Raw genomic sequence first — 15,773 nt, 5'->3', positions numbered from 1 at the left:
AACGAGGGCAGAAAGGTAAACAACTAATGAAAAAATAATAATAATGAATTTCAATTTTCCCTCAGAATGATTTGAATTGCAAAATTCCATTGCAGTTCCATTATCACTTTGTTATGTGTTCCACAATATTTCTTGGCGCTATAAAGAGTAAATTCCGATGTTGCCAACTGAGTGCAAATGAGAAGGCAAATAGGATCCAACATCTCTATATATTTTTGACTGAAATCGGTACCACCATAATTCTCATCTGTGCTCTTACTACATCCATTACGTGAAACGCTCGGCCCATAATGCTATTCTGAAAAACAGAAAACACAAATGTATTTCAACTACATCAGGCTCAAAGTGATTATATGTGAGTAACTTGATCAAGATATGGGCATGTGGTGGATGGGGTGCAATAGATTCTCAGCATTAATGGCGGATCGATGACAAAGCCCGTTCTTTGCCCACAGAGACATTTACATGGCTAAACATCAAAAGCTGTGAAAATAAATCCAACATGGCAGCTATGAACGGCTGTCAACAGAATCCGATGTGGTGTCCCTCAGTGAGTCAAAAGCTTCATCTTACCTGCAAGTGCGAGATGTTAAGTCTATTTGAAACACAACTCTGCACATCAAAGATGAGAAAAGGAGTATCTTTCTTTTTTTAATAGTTTGTATAGTTATTTTGTTGCAACGGTACAATCACACATTGACACCTCCACCCTCCTACATAAGAGTTAGTGCGTTAATTACTTCAGAGGTCTTTCTATCACAACAAGTAGCTGTAGTGGAGCAGCTCATACTTCATTCAGTCCAGTGATTTGCAACTGTATTCACATCAAGGACCATTAATTTGGGACCACGACCTGATGCAATCGTTGTTGTTTGTGATACAATTTAGTCCAGAATGCCATACTTCTATACGTCTATACGTCTATACTATAATTACAGTGATAACATTGAAACTATGATCAAAACAGTCATGATTGTAATTCTCTGGGGTATCGTCTTGTTAATGAAATAATGTTGAAGTTTAATTGTTAATCATTTTCCTGGAGACCCCCTGGAACCTCTTGTAGGACCCCTGGGGGTCCCTGGGCTCCATCTTGCGAACTACTGCTCTAGTCTATGTAATGACTTGTAACAGCAGCCTAGAATTGTTAAACCAGCATTTCAGCATTGTAATATTGTAGTGAGGCTTCCCAATACTTGTTTCCTCACCTTCTGGTCCTGACTGATACATAAATTGACAAGTTATTGCACTGAGATACGGAGACAGTTATTGGACACCATTGGAAAACAAGTGGGCCTTCACGATCAGAAATTTCAGGACCCTGGACAGCTCTTCATGCAGCCACATGCCACAATGAACGAACATTTTTGGTAAACATATCATTAAAAAAGAACCTTTAACACTTCGCCCCTATATAAAAATCCATGTCAAATGGAATCCCATGGACACTTCTAGTTGATCGATTCGTTCAGGCTGTGTTCGCTCGGTGAACTCCGGCTCATGTTCGACAGGCTCGCCATGAGGGATTTGACTTTGTGCGCATAAAAGTTCCTCAGGTTGACCGAGGGCGCCTCCTTGACGCCCTCGTCGAAGTCGCAGCTCCTCATGGCGATTTCCAGCTGCTTCTGCCTCTTGTAGAAGAGGGAGAACTTGTTGAAAATGAGCGTGATCGGGAGCACGACCACCAGGATGCCGGCCAGGATGCACGCCGACGCGGTCAGCTTGCCCGCCACGGACAGCGGCACCACGTCCCCATAACCTACGGTAGTCATGCTCACGGTGGCCCACCACCAGCACGCCGGGATGGTGGCGAGGTCCTCGCTGTCCTCCCTCTCCACCGTGTAGGCCATCACGGAGAAGAACGACACACCCACGGCGAGGTAGAGCAGCAGCAGGCCCACCTCCTTGGAGCTGTTCTTCAGCGTTGCACCCAGGGAGCGCAGCCCAGTGGAGTGGCGGGCGAGCTTCAGGATGCGGAAGATCCGCATGAGCCGCAACACCTGCGCTACCCGGCCCAGGTTGGCCAGTGCCGGGCTGCTCTCCGCCACCAGGTTGACCACCAGGGTCAGGTAGAACGGGAGCACGGACACCAGGTCGATGGCGTTCAAGGGGTGTCGGAAGAAATGCGTTAGGTCCGGCGCCACCACGAACCGGGCGACCAGCTCCAAGGTGAACCAGCCAATGCCGAAGTGCTCCACCGTCTCGAACCGGGGGTCCTCCCCCGCGGGTCCACCGTCCCCGCCGCCCGGCGAACCGAACTCGCTCATGCTGTTCATGCACATGGTGGCAATCGAGCCCAGCACAACCAGAATTGAGAGCACGCTGATGACGCGGCTGGCCACCGAGTAGCCCGGGTTGTCCAGCACCAGCCAAACGCGCCTCCGGACGCGGCCCAGCGGCTGCGTGTCGAACTTGGAGGCGTCGTGGTAGAACTCCAGCAGCTCGTCGAGCGACGAGGTGGCGCCGCTCGCCTCATCCTCGCCCTCATCGCCGCTGCCGCCGTCCCAGTCCTCCCGCACCGGGTCCATCTTCCGGCAGTGGTAGGCGCCGCTGCAGCACGAGTCAATGAAGAACTCGTTGATGCCCCAGTACTCAATCTCCTGGCTGAAGGAGAAGATGCACAGCTCGGCCATGACGTGCAGCCGGCCCGTGTTGTAGAAGTGCAGCACGTAGGGGAAGAGCGCCGGGTTGCGGTCGAAGTAGAACTCGTCCTCCGCGTCGTCGTAGTCGTCGCACAGCTCCAGGATGGACTCCTTCGAGCGGCAGCGCAAGAGGCGCGCCAGACGCGTCTCGGGGAACCGGGATAGCGTGTCGGGCCGGAGCCTCCGCTTGAAGCCGCCCACGTTGATGCGGATGGCGGCGTCCTCCCCTTCAGCGATGCGCGCCCTGGAGCCCGGCGGCGGCTCCCCGAGGCGCTGGCCCGTCATGTCTGGAGATGGAGAGAGAGGAGAACAGGTGTGTGGGGCCATCACTGAGCAGAAGTGTGTGTGTGCGCGCTTTTGTGCGTGCGTGGGTGTGTGTGTGTTATTCGGGGAGGGGGGGGGGGGGGAGGGGGGGGGTGGTCACGCCAGGGAAACTCAACACGTGTTTAACGCGCGATCCTCTCCCCAGATGCGAATGTGTGGAAAAGGGCGTTTGCCGGCGATTACGCCTACATGAAGATAATTAAAATTTAAACAATGGAATTTATCCCAACTAATGTAATTATGACTGCCTCAAACCGTTGTAATAAATACAGCCATGCGAAATGCCACCCTGTATTTTTAGAGGATATGGAAAATAATTATAATATAGTATTATAATTATTATTATACAATATAATAATACAAATAGGAAATTAAAACTTACTTTGCACGATGAGCCCTGTTCACCTCACACGCCTACAAAAACGCACCCGGTGCCCATGCAACTGTATTCATATTCTAACCTTTTTTGTTAGAACTTGTAATAAGTTGTGTCCTTTTTTGTCAAAGTGAAGATGCACGCTCCTATGTTCGGCTATTTACCCAGAAAATAAACCAAACAACAACAGCAACAACAACAACAACAACAAAAATAATCCAAGGTTTCCAAGGCCATGCACCATGCGTTCTTTCTCGCAGCTCTACATCCACCCATCCAGTGACACTCGCTTCTTTTGTTTGTGCCAGGGAATTCCTCTCTCCCTCACTCTCCCCCCTCACTCCCCCCCCGCTCTCTCTCCCGCTCTCTCTCTCTCTCTCTCTCTCTCTCTCTCTCTCCCTCACTCTCCCCCCTCACTCCCCCCCCGCTCTCTCTCTCTCTCTCTCTCTCTCTCTCTCTCTCTCTCCCTCACTCTCCCCCCCCGCTCTCTCTCTCTCTCTCTCTCTCTCTCTCTCTCTCTCTTTATCTGTTGCTGCGCAGCAACACGTAGCCTCTTGCACCGCCCCTCCGGGGTGATCTCACCATCTCGGGAGGCGCACGGAAAAAAAGGGAGTCACGAGCGAGAGAGGGAGAGAGAGGGAGACGAAGAGAGACAGGGGGAGAGATTGACGGGGAGAGGGAGAGTGAAAGGGAGAGGAGGAGAGCGAATCACACCCCGGTAGACAGAGAGAGAGAGAGAGAGAGGGAGAGAGAGAGAGAGAGACCGACAGAATGGGGGTGAGAGGGGACTAAGAGAGAGAGAGAGAGAGAGAGAGAGAGAGAGGGAGAGAGAGACCGACAGAATGGGGGTGAGGGGGGACTAAGAGAGAGAGAGAGAGAGAGAGAGAGGGAGAGAGAGGGAGAGAGAGGGAGAGAGACAGATAGAAGGGGGGTGAGAGAGGGTGCGACTGAGGTGGGAGGGAGGGCGACAGAGGGAGATAGGATGAGATCGAGGGAGTGAGAGAGAGGGGGGCAATGAAAGAGAGAGAGAGCGAGAGAGAACCACACTTGGATAGAGACAGGGGAGAGACAAATAGAAGGGAGATGAGAGAGGGAGAGGCAAAAGTGGGAGGGAGGGAGACGGGGAGATAGGGGGAGATTAAAAGAGGAAGAGACAGAGAGACAGAGTGAGGCTGGGGTAGACAGTGAAAGAGAGAGGGAGAGAGAGTCACAATTGGGTGGAGACAGGGAGAGACAAATGGGAGGGAGGTTAGAGAGGGAGAGACAGGTGGGAGGGAGGGGGGACTAAGAGAGAGAGACAAAGAGTGAAGGTTGGGGAGACAAGGAAAGAGAGGGGGGGTCTATTTTTACTGTCTAGTTCAGCATTCATTCAGATCACAATTATTGTTGTTATTGCTATTATCTCTAATATGTCGTTAATATTCTATATTCTGTATGTATTCATTTATTCATTCATTCATTATTTTCTTAAAGTCTTTACTTCATTTTAGGTAATGTTTACATTATAATAACATAATTATATGTAATTTATAATAGTAACATTATGATTATTATACACTGTATACATGACTTGTTATGCTTTGACAATGTAAGAATTCTTGTCATGCCAATAAAGCAAATTTGAATTGTATTGAGAGAGAGAACAAGAGAGAGAGAGAGAGAGAGAGAGAGAGAGAGAGAGAGAGAGAGAGAGAGAGAGAGAGAGAGAGAGAGAGAGAGAGAGAGAGAGAAGAGAGGAGAGAGAGAGAGAGGGAGAGAGAGAGAGAGAGAGAGAGAGAGAGAGAGAGAGAGAAATCATTTTGAGGGATGGTCTGGATAAAAATGGATGGATTTTTAATAACAAATTTGGGTTCATTGGTCAGATGACGCTGAGCTTCCGTTTGGCTCTAAGAAATGTTACAGATGCTTTTTGGATGGTAAAACTTTTGTCGTGCTTACTCTCTCTCTCTCTCTCTCTCTCTCTCTATGTAAAACTGTGTTTTGTGGGTATCTGACCTGAGCTGGGATGATGTGAATGTATGAGGTTTGTGTGATGCTGTAGGTCCGAATTCAACAGTGTAATTGATTATAATCTTATAGAGCCTTAAAGGGGCATTGTGTTATATTGGTCCGCTAGCGTTTACAATGTGAAATGCACTGAGAATTCAATACATAACAATGACAACAAAAGTAATTGACAGTGACACAGCACTTCTCTCGACCGGATTACTGCTAACCAATCAATTTTCAGAGGCACCAAGTGGCTTGAAACAGTTAATTACAAGATTCAAGAGGTTTATTTGTCACATGCATATACATACGTTCATACATATATGCAGTGAAATGTCTTTGCAACGCACCCGAAGATTTTGGCAATACTTTCTATACAAAAAATAATAGCTAACCTAATTTCTACCTAGCTATGTTACTGAAACTAACTGATTCCTAAATTGTAATGCAGTTAGTGAATATAATAATATAAATAAAATAAAATAAAAATAAAAAAAGACTCATAAAGATTATACAAAGTGGGGGTACAAATAGAAGTAGAAGATAGGCTATTTGCATTTACAGATATGTGCAGTAAGGTGCATGTGAATAAAGTGTGTATGGAGATATACAGTACAGTATACACAGTATGACACAGCAATGCAGTAACACCATACAGAACAGCAATACAGCGCAGTATGCAGTGACCCAAAACAGTGATATGGTAACTTGCAGTACAGTATGCTACATACAGTACAGTAAGGCAGTGGGGCGTGTGAGTGTCTCAGGGCTTTTTGTTAGGACCCCTGGTGAGTTCAGCATTGACAGTCCTTATGGCTTGCGGGAAGAAACTCCATCTCAGTCTCTCTGTTCTCGCTGTGTGACTGCGGAGGCGCTTGCCTGACCGCAGCAGCTGGAACAGTCCATTGTTGGGGTGGTGAGGATCCTTCATGATCCTGCGGGCTCTGCTACTACACCTCCTGGTGTATAAGTCCTGCAGGGAGGGGAGGGTAGTTCCAGTGGTACGTTGGGCTGGACGCACCACCCTCTACAGGGCCCGCCTGTCCTGAGCAGTACAGTTCCCAAACCAGGCAGTGGTGTGGCCTATCAGGATGCTCTCCACCGCTCCAGAGTAGAAGGACTTGAGGATCCTCATCGAGACCCTGAAGATCTTTATAAGCTGAGGTAATACTTGCATTGTGGACATATCTGCAGACGTGTTCCGTTTATTTTACGCTTTGGAACAGTATAAATTCTACGTAGGTCGCCGTTGAAAGACTGCTGAAAATGCATTCCAACATTTGAGGGCCTTTATTATGTGACAGGCTCCTCTGATAGAACTTACAACAAATCGGATATTTTGCTTAATTATACACATTTAGATCATTCATATCTCTTGTCTATTTTTATCTGTGCAAACCATAATTCTCTGGTAAACAATGACCAGTGGTACCCCCCAAAAAGTTTGCAGCAGGGTGGCAAGACTGGGCCCATGCAATTATTGGGACAACACCAGGGCTGAATTAAGCGATTATCTTGTTGATGCAGAAGAGATTGGCTTCTACATGCATCACGATGTGAGTGACTGTATGCATAGGAATACCATACATAACTATAGCACTTTTCCCCTGTAGACAATGGATGGCATCTCTTAAAAAAAGAAAATCGAAATGTAGACTGATATTTACCGCAATCATGGCTCTAAACATAGAATAAATACAAAAATGTTGCCAAGTGGCTTTCCCAGCTGTCGGTGAGCCCCGAAAATTCATATCGAGTTTAGATTAGCAAAGCATGTGATATCACCCATTGATGCACTATCAACAACAAAGCTGATTTAGCTGCTTTAAAGCTAGAAGCTGCTTCAAAGTCAAATGGAACCTGATTGCCACCACAAAATTTGATTTGCTGAAAGCGGCTCTCGGGCGTGCAATCCACATCAGTGAATGTATCCCAGAATGCAATTATGCTGAGACTGAGAACTGCAAGTTACAACTCCAATTGACTGAAGTTGCATAAATAGTTTTTTTTTACTTCTCCACAAACACTGAAATATCATTTGCAAATTGAAACCAATATTGTAGGTACACTGTGTGCGTTCATCTTCAAAGGCCGCATTTTTCATCCTTAAATGGTTAATTTGCTTGCTTTTTTAGAATCTTTTCTGAGATTATATTTTTTCATTTTTCAGACAGTCCTGGATATTTATGGAGATGCATATTAAATTTGCATGTGGGTGGGTGTAACATTGAGGTGCCCCATGTTGGGCACACGCTGCTACGTGTATAGGCACTTGGCACTCACGCCGGGCGGGGCGTCTGGTCGGCTGCGGTGGGGCGGGCCTCCCCCTTGTGTGGGGCGTGGGTGGGCATGGGGGTCCTGCCGGCTCACCCGTTGGGCGGGCGGCTCGGGCGGGGTGTCGGTCTGCTGCTGTCCGCCGTTCTGTGCCGGCGGCTGCATCTTGTGCCTGCACCCGGGGGTTGGTTGTATGTGTGTGTCCCTGGGGTGCGGGGTCTCCTCGTGCGCCCTAGGACTGGGTCATGCTCCTCGGGGCTGGGCGTGGGGGTTACTCCACGGCCTTCTGGCCTCTCTTGGGCCCCTGGGGACTTCTGTGGCCGCAGGGCAGGGTACTTGGGGCTTTCCTGCAGCCGTAGGGTGTCCATGGGGCTGCAGAGTTCGAGGGGGCTTTGGGGCCCCTTCCGCTGCTTGGAGGCACCGCGACATATTACCGACCTTCTACACCAATGCCAATGGGGATAAGTCATGTACACTCACCGGTGGACATTTTACACACACACACACACACACACACACACACACACACACACACACACACACACACACACACACACACACACACACACACACACACACACACACACACCATCACACCTGCTTTAAGTGCACCCCAGCCCCCTCTTGGTTGCATTCCTCTCCTTTCCTCCCTCATTTACTGCCATTATTATGACAGGAAGACGCCACGTGACCAGTTGTAGTTCCGGTTTTCCTGGACCTAATTCACTGTTTTTCAATACATGTTGTTGTCCAATGTTCATGTTTTTGTGTAAATGTTGTTTGTTTCTATGTTTATTTGTCTCACCCGTGGTGAATCTCCCCCTCTTGGAGTAGTGATCAGTTGTTTATAGACCCAAACATGATAAATAGTTCTCCAAAGAGGGGGGTTGGTGGTGGCTCTCCATAACCAAAAACTGTGCTCTTGTCATTCTACAGGTTATCCACAGGACAGAGTTATTGCAGCAGTTGTTGATGATTTAAGAATTAATAAAGAGTTGCATTGCAGCTTGAGAACTTGAACTCCACTTGCAGACTAACTCTGTCCTTAATGCAATGGCATACAAATACTCTGTGGTGTACGCCCAGCATGCTCACAGCACAGGTTTAAAAAAAAAGAAAAAAAATGTGATGGTATTTTGTCTTCTATTTGTCTGATAATTATTCTGATTAATCAACTGGGAACTGTACTGCCCAGGACAGGCGGGCCCTGCAGAGGGTGGTGCGTTCAGCTGAACGTACCACTGGAACTACCCTCCCCCCCTTGCAGGAGTTATTCACCAGGAGGTGTAGTAGCAGAGCCCGTAGGATCATGAAGGATCCTCATCACCCCAACAACGGACTGTTCCAGCTGCTGCGGTCAGGCAAGCGCCTCCGCAGGCACGCAGCGAGAACAGAGAGACTGAGACGGAGTTTCTTCCCTCAAGCCATCAGAACTGTCAACGCTGACCTCACCAGGGGTCCTAACTGAGCCATGCACTAGGCTCCACTACCTACTGTACTGTATGTAGCATACTGTACTGCATACTGTGTCACTGTTCAGGGTTGTTCAGTGATACCGTATTGCTGCGCCGTACTGTTGTATACTGTGCTGTATTATCTCAAACACTACCTCACACTATTCACATTCACATGCCACTTTAATTCACATGCCACTTTAATGCACATATCTGTATATACATAGGCATATTCCTTCAACCTATTCCATTTTATTTCAATTTATTTTTTATTGTATTTTATTCTATATATTTTTTATCTTATTCTATAAGTATTCCACTTACTGTATTACGTTTTAGGAGTCAGTAAGTCGGTCTATTAGAAAGGAATTTTCTACTTTTTATTTTATTTTATTTTTGTACTTTTTCCTAGGACTTATTGTGTGCTATCACCGGGTGCGTTGCATTACATTTCACTGCATATATGTATGGAAGTATGTATATGTATGTGACAAATAAAAATCTTGAATCTTGAATCATATTTGGTTACTGGTGGACAGCCACTCTTCATAAGAGGGCTTCTCCTTAAAGGTAGATGCATATACTGTACTATACAGTATATGATGAAGGTCATAGGGCTGAATCATTGCTATGGTCTCAAATTATTATTTTAATTGTGTGTTCGGACTTTAGGGTTAGGGTTTTCTTCTCACCTTCTCACCTTTCAGTTAATTTGTGCAATGAACCTGGTTTTCTTTGGGTTTCAAACAGAATAATATCACTATGGGAAGGAGAGCAAATGTTATTCACATGGAATTGTTTTGTCATTTGATCGTTAATGCCAAGTTACAGGTTTTCTCTAGTTTAGTAAAGGCAATTAGTTAGGTTAGTTCCCTGCTCATATTGTGATATTGGAGATTATTACGCAATTTACAGTCCTACGGATCATCTACCCCCTCATACCTACGCACACACCGTCACGCCCCCACACACACACACTGCTGCTCCCCTCTGATTAAATTATGGCAGCAATACAGATCCTCCCCTATGAATGTTTCTCACTTGGACGATCCATCTTACAGCTGTGTGGGACTGTGATTATAATTATATCTAAACTACAGTATTTCTAACCCTGTCCAGTGGGCTTGGAAAGTCCTAATGAAATGATTGCCTGGGTAACATTATACCACTCACTGCAATTCCTCTTGCGATATCCATCTCTTTCATTCACTGGACTAGAGGTGTTAGGGTGAAAATACTTTGTATGACAGCTCTTGCATGAAACTAAGTTTTAGGATTACACTGTTAATTCAATCTTGGCGAGAGCTACATTTTGTTTTTGTTTTTAAATCTATGTACGATCTTTGTTTTTAAGACTTTTTGTATTGTGGGCTTAGTTTCATGTTTCTTAACATCACCCTATGACATTTAAAAACTCTTCATGGTAGTCAGGGTCTAGGCACACACTGTCTCTGACTGGATTAAAATCAAAATAAGATAACACTTTATTAATCAACAAGGTAAATTCAGGCGTGGGTCACTGTCCCTTAAATGTTATTCCTCTTTCAATTTTTCTCACATTTACTCCTTATATGCTGTAGTCACACAATCCTGCATGAGGAAGGGAATTACTGCTGTCTTCTTCCGCTGTTTTGTGGAGAGTTTTTTTCTTCTTTCGGGATGTATGGATGGCAGAGAAAGGAAATAATTGGGCTTAGAGGTAACGGCTCAGAAGTGAATGATGTATAGAGAACAGTGTTTCCCCTAGTAAATGTTATATTATGGGGGGAGGTGTTACTCACATTTCATAGACATGTGGTCTGTTTAATATCATTTTTTATATTTCACTGTTGAGACTGTAGATGCTGATATCGGGATTGACCATCATTTCAAACCTTACCAGGAGCATTTCATCAAAAGAAGTTCAGCACCAGAATCTATAGAAGTACTAATGGACTCTGTTTATATAGTCCTAAAATGGGAAAAATCCACCAAAAGATCATGTAGGGATGGGGAGAAACCGATTAACTTTTATTTGTTCGTAGAAACTCACATGCAGTAAGACATGATAAGATAACTCGCTATTAATCCCTGGAGAGAAATTGAGGCATAACAGCAGCAAAAAAAACCCAGTGCAGTCAAGAAAGATACAAATTAAAAAGTGATAAGAAATACAACATGTGTACACTATTTATCTACACAAAGTTAATATTAAATGGCGCTGGGCTTACTAGTGAGCCCAATATAGGCAAGTGGCAGTTAGTCTACAGTAAGTACAGCTGGGTTACAATAGGCCTATTCCAACATTACTAATAAAAGTTTCATAGAGCAGTGTGATAAGGCAGCGTAATATGGCATCAAGCTGATCTGACCCTTTTAATAGTTTTTATCTATTGAAGGTGTTTTGATGTTTTGTTTGATGAATGCACAATCTGCAGAAATCAAAATTTGTTTGGTGACATGGTTAGAATAAGAAATGCACACACTTCATTGCATTTCCCAAACAATAAAAGAACACCAAATCCCTTCAGGGTTAGGCTAGGCACCCTAAATCCTGGCATTCAACTGTTTCCCATACAGATTAAAAGAGAAACGCTCTCCTTTTTTAAAATATATTTTTTATTTTTTTACCTGTGCTGTCAGCATGCTGACAGCACAGGTGAGTATTTGGTGAGTATTTGTATGCCATTGCATCTAGGACAGAGTGAGTCTGCAAGTGGAGTTCAAGTTCTCAACCTGCAATGCAACTCTTTTTAAATTCTTTAACTGCTGCAATAACTCTGTCCTGTGGACGACCTTGAGGATTACAAGAGCACAGTTTTTTGTTACACAGAACCGCCACCAATACCCCTCTTTGGAGAACTTTCTTTCCACGTTTTGGTCTATAAACAACTAATTACTACTCGAAGAGGGGGAGAATGACCACGGATGAAAAAAATCAACATAGCACCAAACATGTATATAGAAAAATGTACATGGAAAAACAAACATAGACACAAACATATATATGGAAAAACATAAACATCGGTCGACAACAATTGAGCATGTGGCCTCTTCCTGTCATAGTTATGGCAGTAAATGAGGGAGAAAAGGAGAAGGATGACACCAGGAGGGTATTGGGGGTGTGTTCAAAGCAGGTACTGGTGGTGTGTGTGTGCCTGTGATGAGACCGCCTGTATGTGTGTGTGTGTGTGTGTGTGAAGTGTCCACCTGTGAGTGTGCAGGACTTGTCCCAAATGGTTCTGAAGTATAAGGTCGGTATTATATTGTCGTGCATCCAAGCAGCAGAAAAGGCCCCGAAGCCACCCCTAAGGCCCACGGCCGCAAGGAGACCCTGCTCCCCAAGACGCAGCTGCAGGCGTAGAACCGGGGCCGTGGGCACCAGACACGGACCCAGGCCCTGGGCCGACAGACCAACACCCCACCCGTTAAGAGATGTTTAACTTTGGGTCTAAAGGTCAGAAACGGTTAAATTTAGGTTTGAGGTTAGACATGTTTCAGTTTAGGTTAAAGGTTAGTGATGGTTGTTTGAGTATAAGGTTAGAGATGGTTAGGTATTAGGTTAGATTTAGGCATTAGGTTAGAAATGGTGTTGAGGTAAAATTGGTGCTAAGTTAAGGTATAAGATAAGAGATGGTTAAGTCTAGGTTTTATATTGGAGATGATCAACTGTAAGTATAAGGTTAGAAATAAGATATACTTAATTACCCTGGGTGTTACAGCAGTTCAGGAGGAACGTGAGGTAAGTACGCAAATTAATGTAACAAAGTAGTTAGTAGTAGTTAACAAAGTAGTTGTATGGATTTTAGGGCCCTCCGGCACAGAGACACAAACGACATGAGGTTGTTAACACCAGTTTATTGAGATGAGGCTCGGTGGAATTAGCCAGGAGCAGATGGAACATGTTGTGACAGGGCTCCTCTAAGTGCGTGAGTGGGGTTTTTAAATCTGCCGCTCGTTAGCCCAACCAATGAGCATCAGGTGTGGCTGCTCAAGCCATCCATGACGGCGTGGCCGGACCTGGCTGCTGCGGGGGCTGCTAGATGGTCCCGTCGATGGCTGCAGGACAGAGAAGCTAGCTACCAGTGGTTACCTATGGTGGTTGCTGCGCTGCTTCTAGCCCGGTCCTGCGCCGGACCCTCTGGATGCTGCGGTGGCCAGTCGGGAGAGGGTTGGTGCTGGGGCCACCCGTTGAACCACTGGTGGCTCCAGGGCGTCTTCGGACGGCCCTTCTGTGTCCTCTCCCTGCACCGGAGCCCCACACCGGGCACCAGTGTGGCAGTTTGGCCACATGTCACTCAAGTGGCGTTTTCAGGGCCCTCCTACACAGAGACACACACACGACAGGGGGTTGTTATCACCAGTTTATTGTAGAGATGAGGCTAGGTGGAATTAGCCAGGAGCAGATGGAACATGTTGTGACAGGGCTCCTCTCCTGCCGCTCCATAGTCTAACCAACGAGCGTCAGGTGTGGCTGCTCAAGCCATCCCATCCACCACAAGGACATTTTTAGAAAGCACCATTTCAGGACATGTTCAATGGACCGTGGCTGCTGAAAATCCTCTTGTAAGCTATAGCATCTATGGGGACAAAGACTGTAACCGCTCGAGAAAGTGGTCTGTAGTGGGCCGCTCTCTGAAATCTCGACACCTGTTGAATCCGGATTCTGGCCCCCTGCTGACACCGTCACATGTCCTGAGGATCAAAGCTGCTGTTGATAAATTGGCCGTTCGGTCCAGCGGGACATTCGCAGAAGCTGTTAAAAAAAAGGAGAATCTGTTTAGTCACGTTCTTCCGACACATAAATGAAAAAAAAAATTGCTTCATTTGTCTCCGTTCTTACGCTTTCACGCCAAGGTAATCACATAAAATCAAGCTTGATTATCGCAGCGGAGATGGCAGGCCGACAGAGGAGAGCACAAGAACAGAGGGAGCAGGACTAAGCATACTGCTCTAACCAGAGTAATCTATTTCTGTGGCTTGCTGTGAATGTAGCTGGTACTGTCTGTAATTATAATCTGGCCCTCATGGCATAGAACACACACCCACTGGCAAATATGGATTAATATCACAATACTTTAATACATCGCTGCATTTTACGAAAATCCTACCAACTACTTAACTTTCATTGACAATCTTTTAAGATAATAACATTGACAACTATAAATAATGTAATATTATGTAATATAATGTATGTATTTTGATGTATATCAATGGATGATGGATGGTGGATGTTGGATGATGTATGAATTAATAAATTTATTAATAATAATTAAAAATAATAAAAAATATGTACAGTAACATGTCTGTCGTGGTGGGGTAGAGATGGACCAGAAGACAGGTTGAACAAAATGCAGCTTTAGCTGGGTGTTTATTTTAGAAAAAGTGTGTCTTGGGGTGCATTGTTCGGACAAACCACCTGGCCAATAGATCACACAGGAACATGTAAGGATGATATGAGTTTGGAGTGATTTTATCAGTGTCTTGGAATACGAAATGTATATATATCATATGAACTATCTGGCTGATAAAATACCAATGAAACAAGTGAATGCATAAACACGAGATAGGGTAGTATGTGTGTTGATAAATGCGAAAAATAAGCATGGCGTGTGTTGTGCATATTGTAATATATCAGATTACAAATGAGTCCATAGTGAAAGAATAGGATTATAATAAAATATATCTGTTGCTGGAAAGAATATTGCATGGCCTGAAATAATTTGGAAATAATTAAAGAGAAAGTGTGTACGTGCTAAAATACCCTGATTGACTAACTAATTGTTTTCCCCCTTTCTCTTTTTCTCTCCTGGATCCGACCGTATACTGAATGGGAGCGGCAAAGACGAAAGCCACTCTGATGATGGTATAGACTGGCCCGGTGAAAACATGGGATCAGGCACGGTACAACAATTACAATTATGGGCAAAATTGGGTTTTCTGACGAACCACAGTTTTAGTTTAAACTAACTATCATTTTTGAAAGGAAAGCTACAATGTTGTGAAAAAGGAAAGAAGAAGAGAAAAGCAGACTGGAAAGCGTATGGGAAAAGAAGCACAGAATAGGGAGACAAAGCAGAAACTAAGTAATGCCACTTGCTGCCAAAAGATGGTTAATGTCCCAGCACCACACAAAATAAATCCCCTCTTCGATCTCCCGTCATCCTATTTACAACCACAGGCCCAAAATTCCAATTCCAGCCCCGGCTTCAGAACATGCCCAGGCCAAGTTCCAGTTCATAAAATCTTCCTTTTCCTAGTCCTTGATCATCATCTCCACAGAACCCCCAACAAGGACATGGAGTGAAAAGCGAAGAAACCATCTCGCCTGTCACCCACCACACCAGAAGCCAACAAGGACAGATATTCCAGCGTTAAATGGTTCCCTACAAGCTGATAAAAACGGACATCGCAGAGTCCGTTCTCCCCATGGTGGAATGTCCTAATCCCCAGGCGGGTGGTTATCCGGTCTTGGTCTACCAGTCTTGCAAGGTACAAGAAATAGCCCTGGTGATTGGAGTTCTTCCCCAGGTGCCAGGAACGGTGAAGGCTACACCACCGCCATTCAACGATTAGTCCAACAACACCGTCCCACATTATTTGAGTTACAACAAATTTTCATGAAAGTCTTAGGATTATGATGGCAAGATGTAAATGGGGGATGGGAAGACACTGCAGTTTTTGATCCTGCTGTTGGGTCTCCATACATGCCTCCATGACCCCATCTTTAGGATG

At 45.3% G+C, this 15,773-nt stretch overlaps 1 protein-coding gene across 1 annotated transcript; it reads right to left on the bottom strand.

The window, feature by feature from the left end:
• Window positions 1-1,451: 1,451 nt before the first annotated feature.
• Window positions 1,452-2,927, bottom strand: kcns2 (potassium voltage-gated channel modifier subfamily S member 2; the record flags this gene model as incomplete). Its single annotated transcript, XM_080004891.1, has 1 exon — window positions 1,452-2,927. The coding sequence occupies one exon, from the start codon at window positions 2,925-2,927 to the stop codon at window positions 1,452-1,454; it is 1,476 nt and encodes a 491-aa protein (XP_079861017.1).
• Window positions 2,928-15,773: the final 12,846 nt, after the last annotated feature.

This window comes from Zeus faber (assembly GCF_960531495.2).
Source record: "Zeus faber genome assembly, chromosome: 8".
Taxonomy (NCBI): Eukaryota; Metazoa; Chordata; class Actinopteri; order Zeiformes; family Zeidae; genus Zeus; species Zeus faber.
Note: the sequence above shows the minus strand (reverse complement) of the source record. Positions and strands in the feature narration are given on the sequence as shown.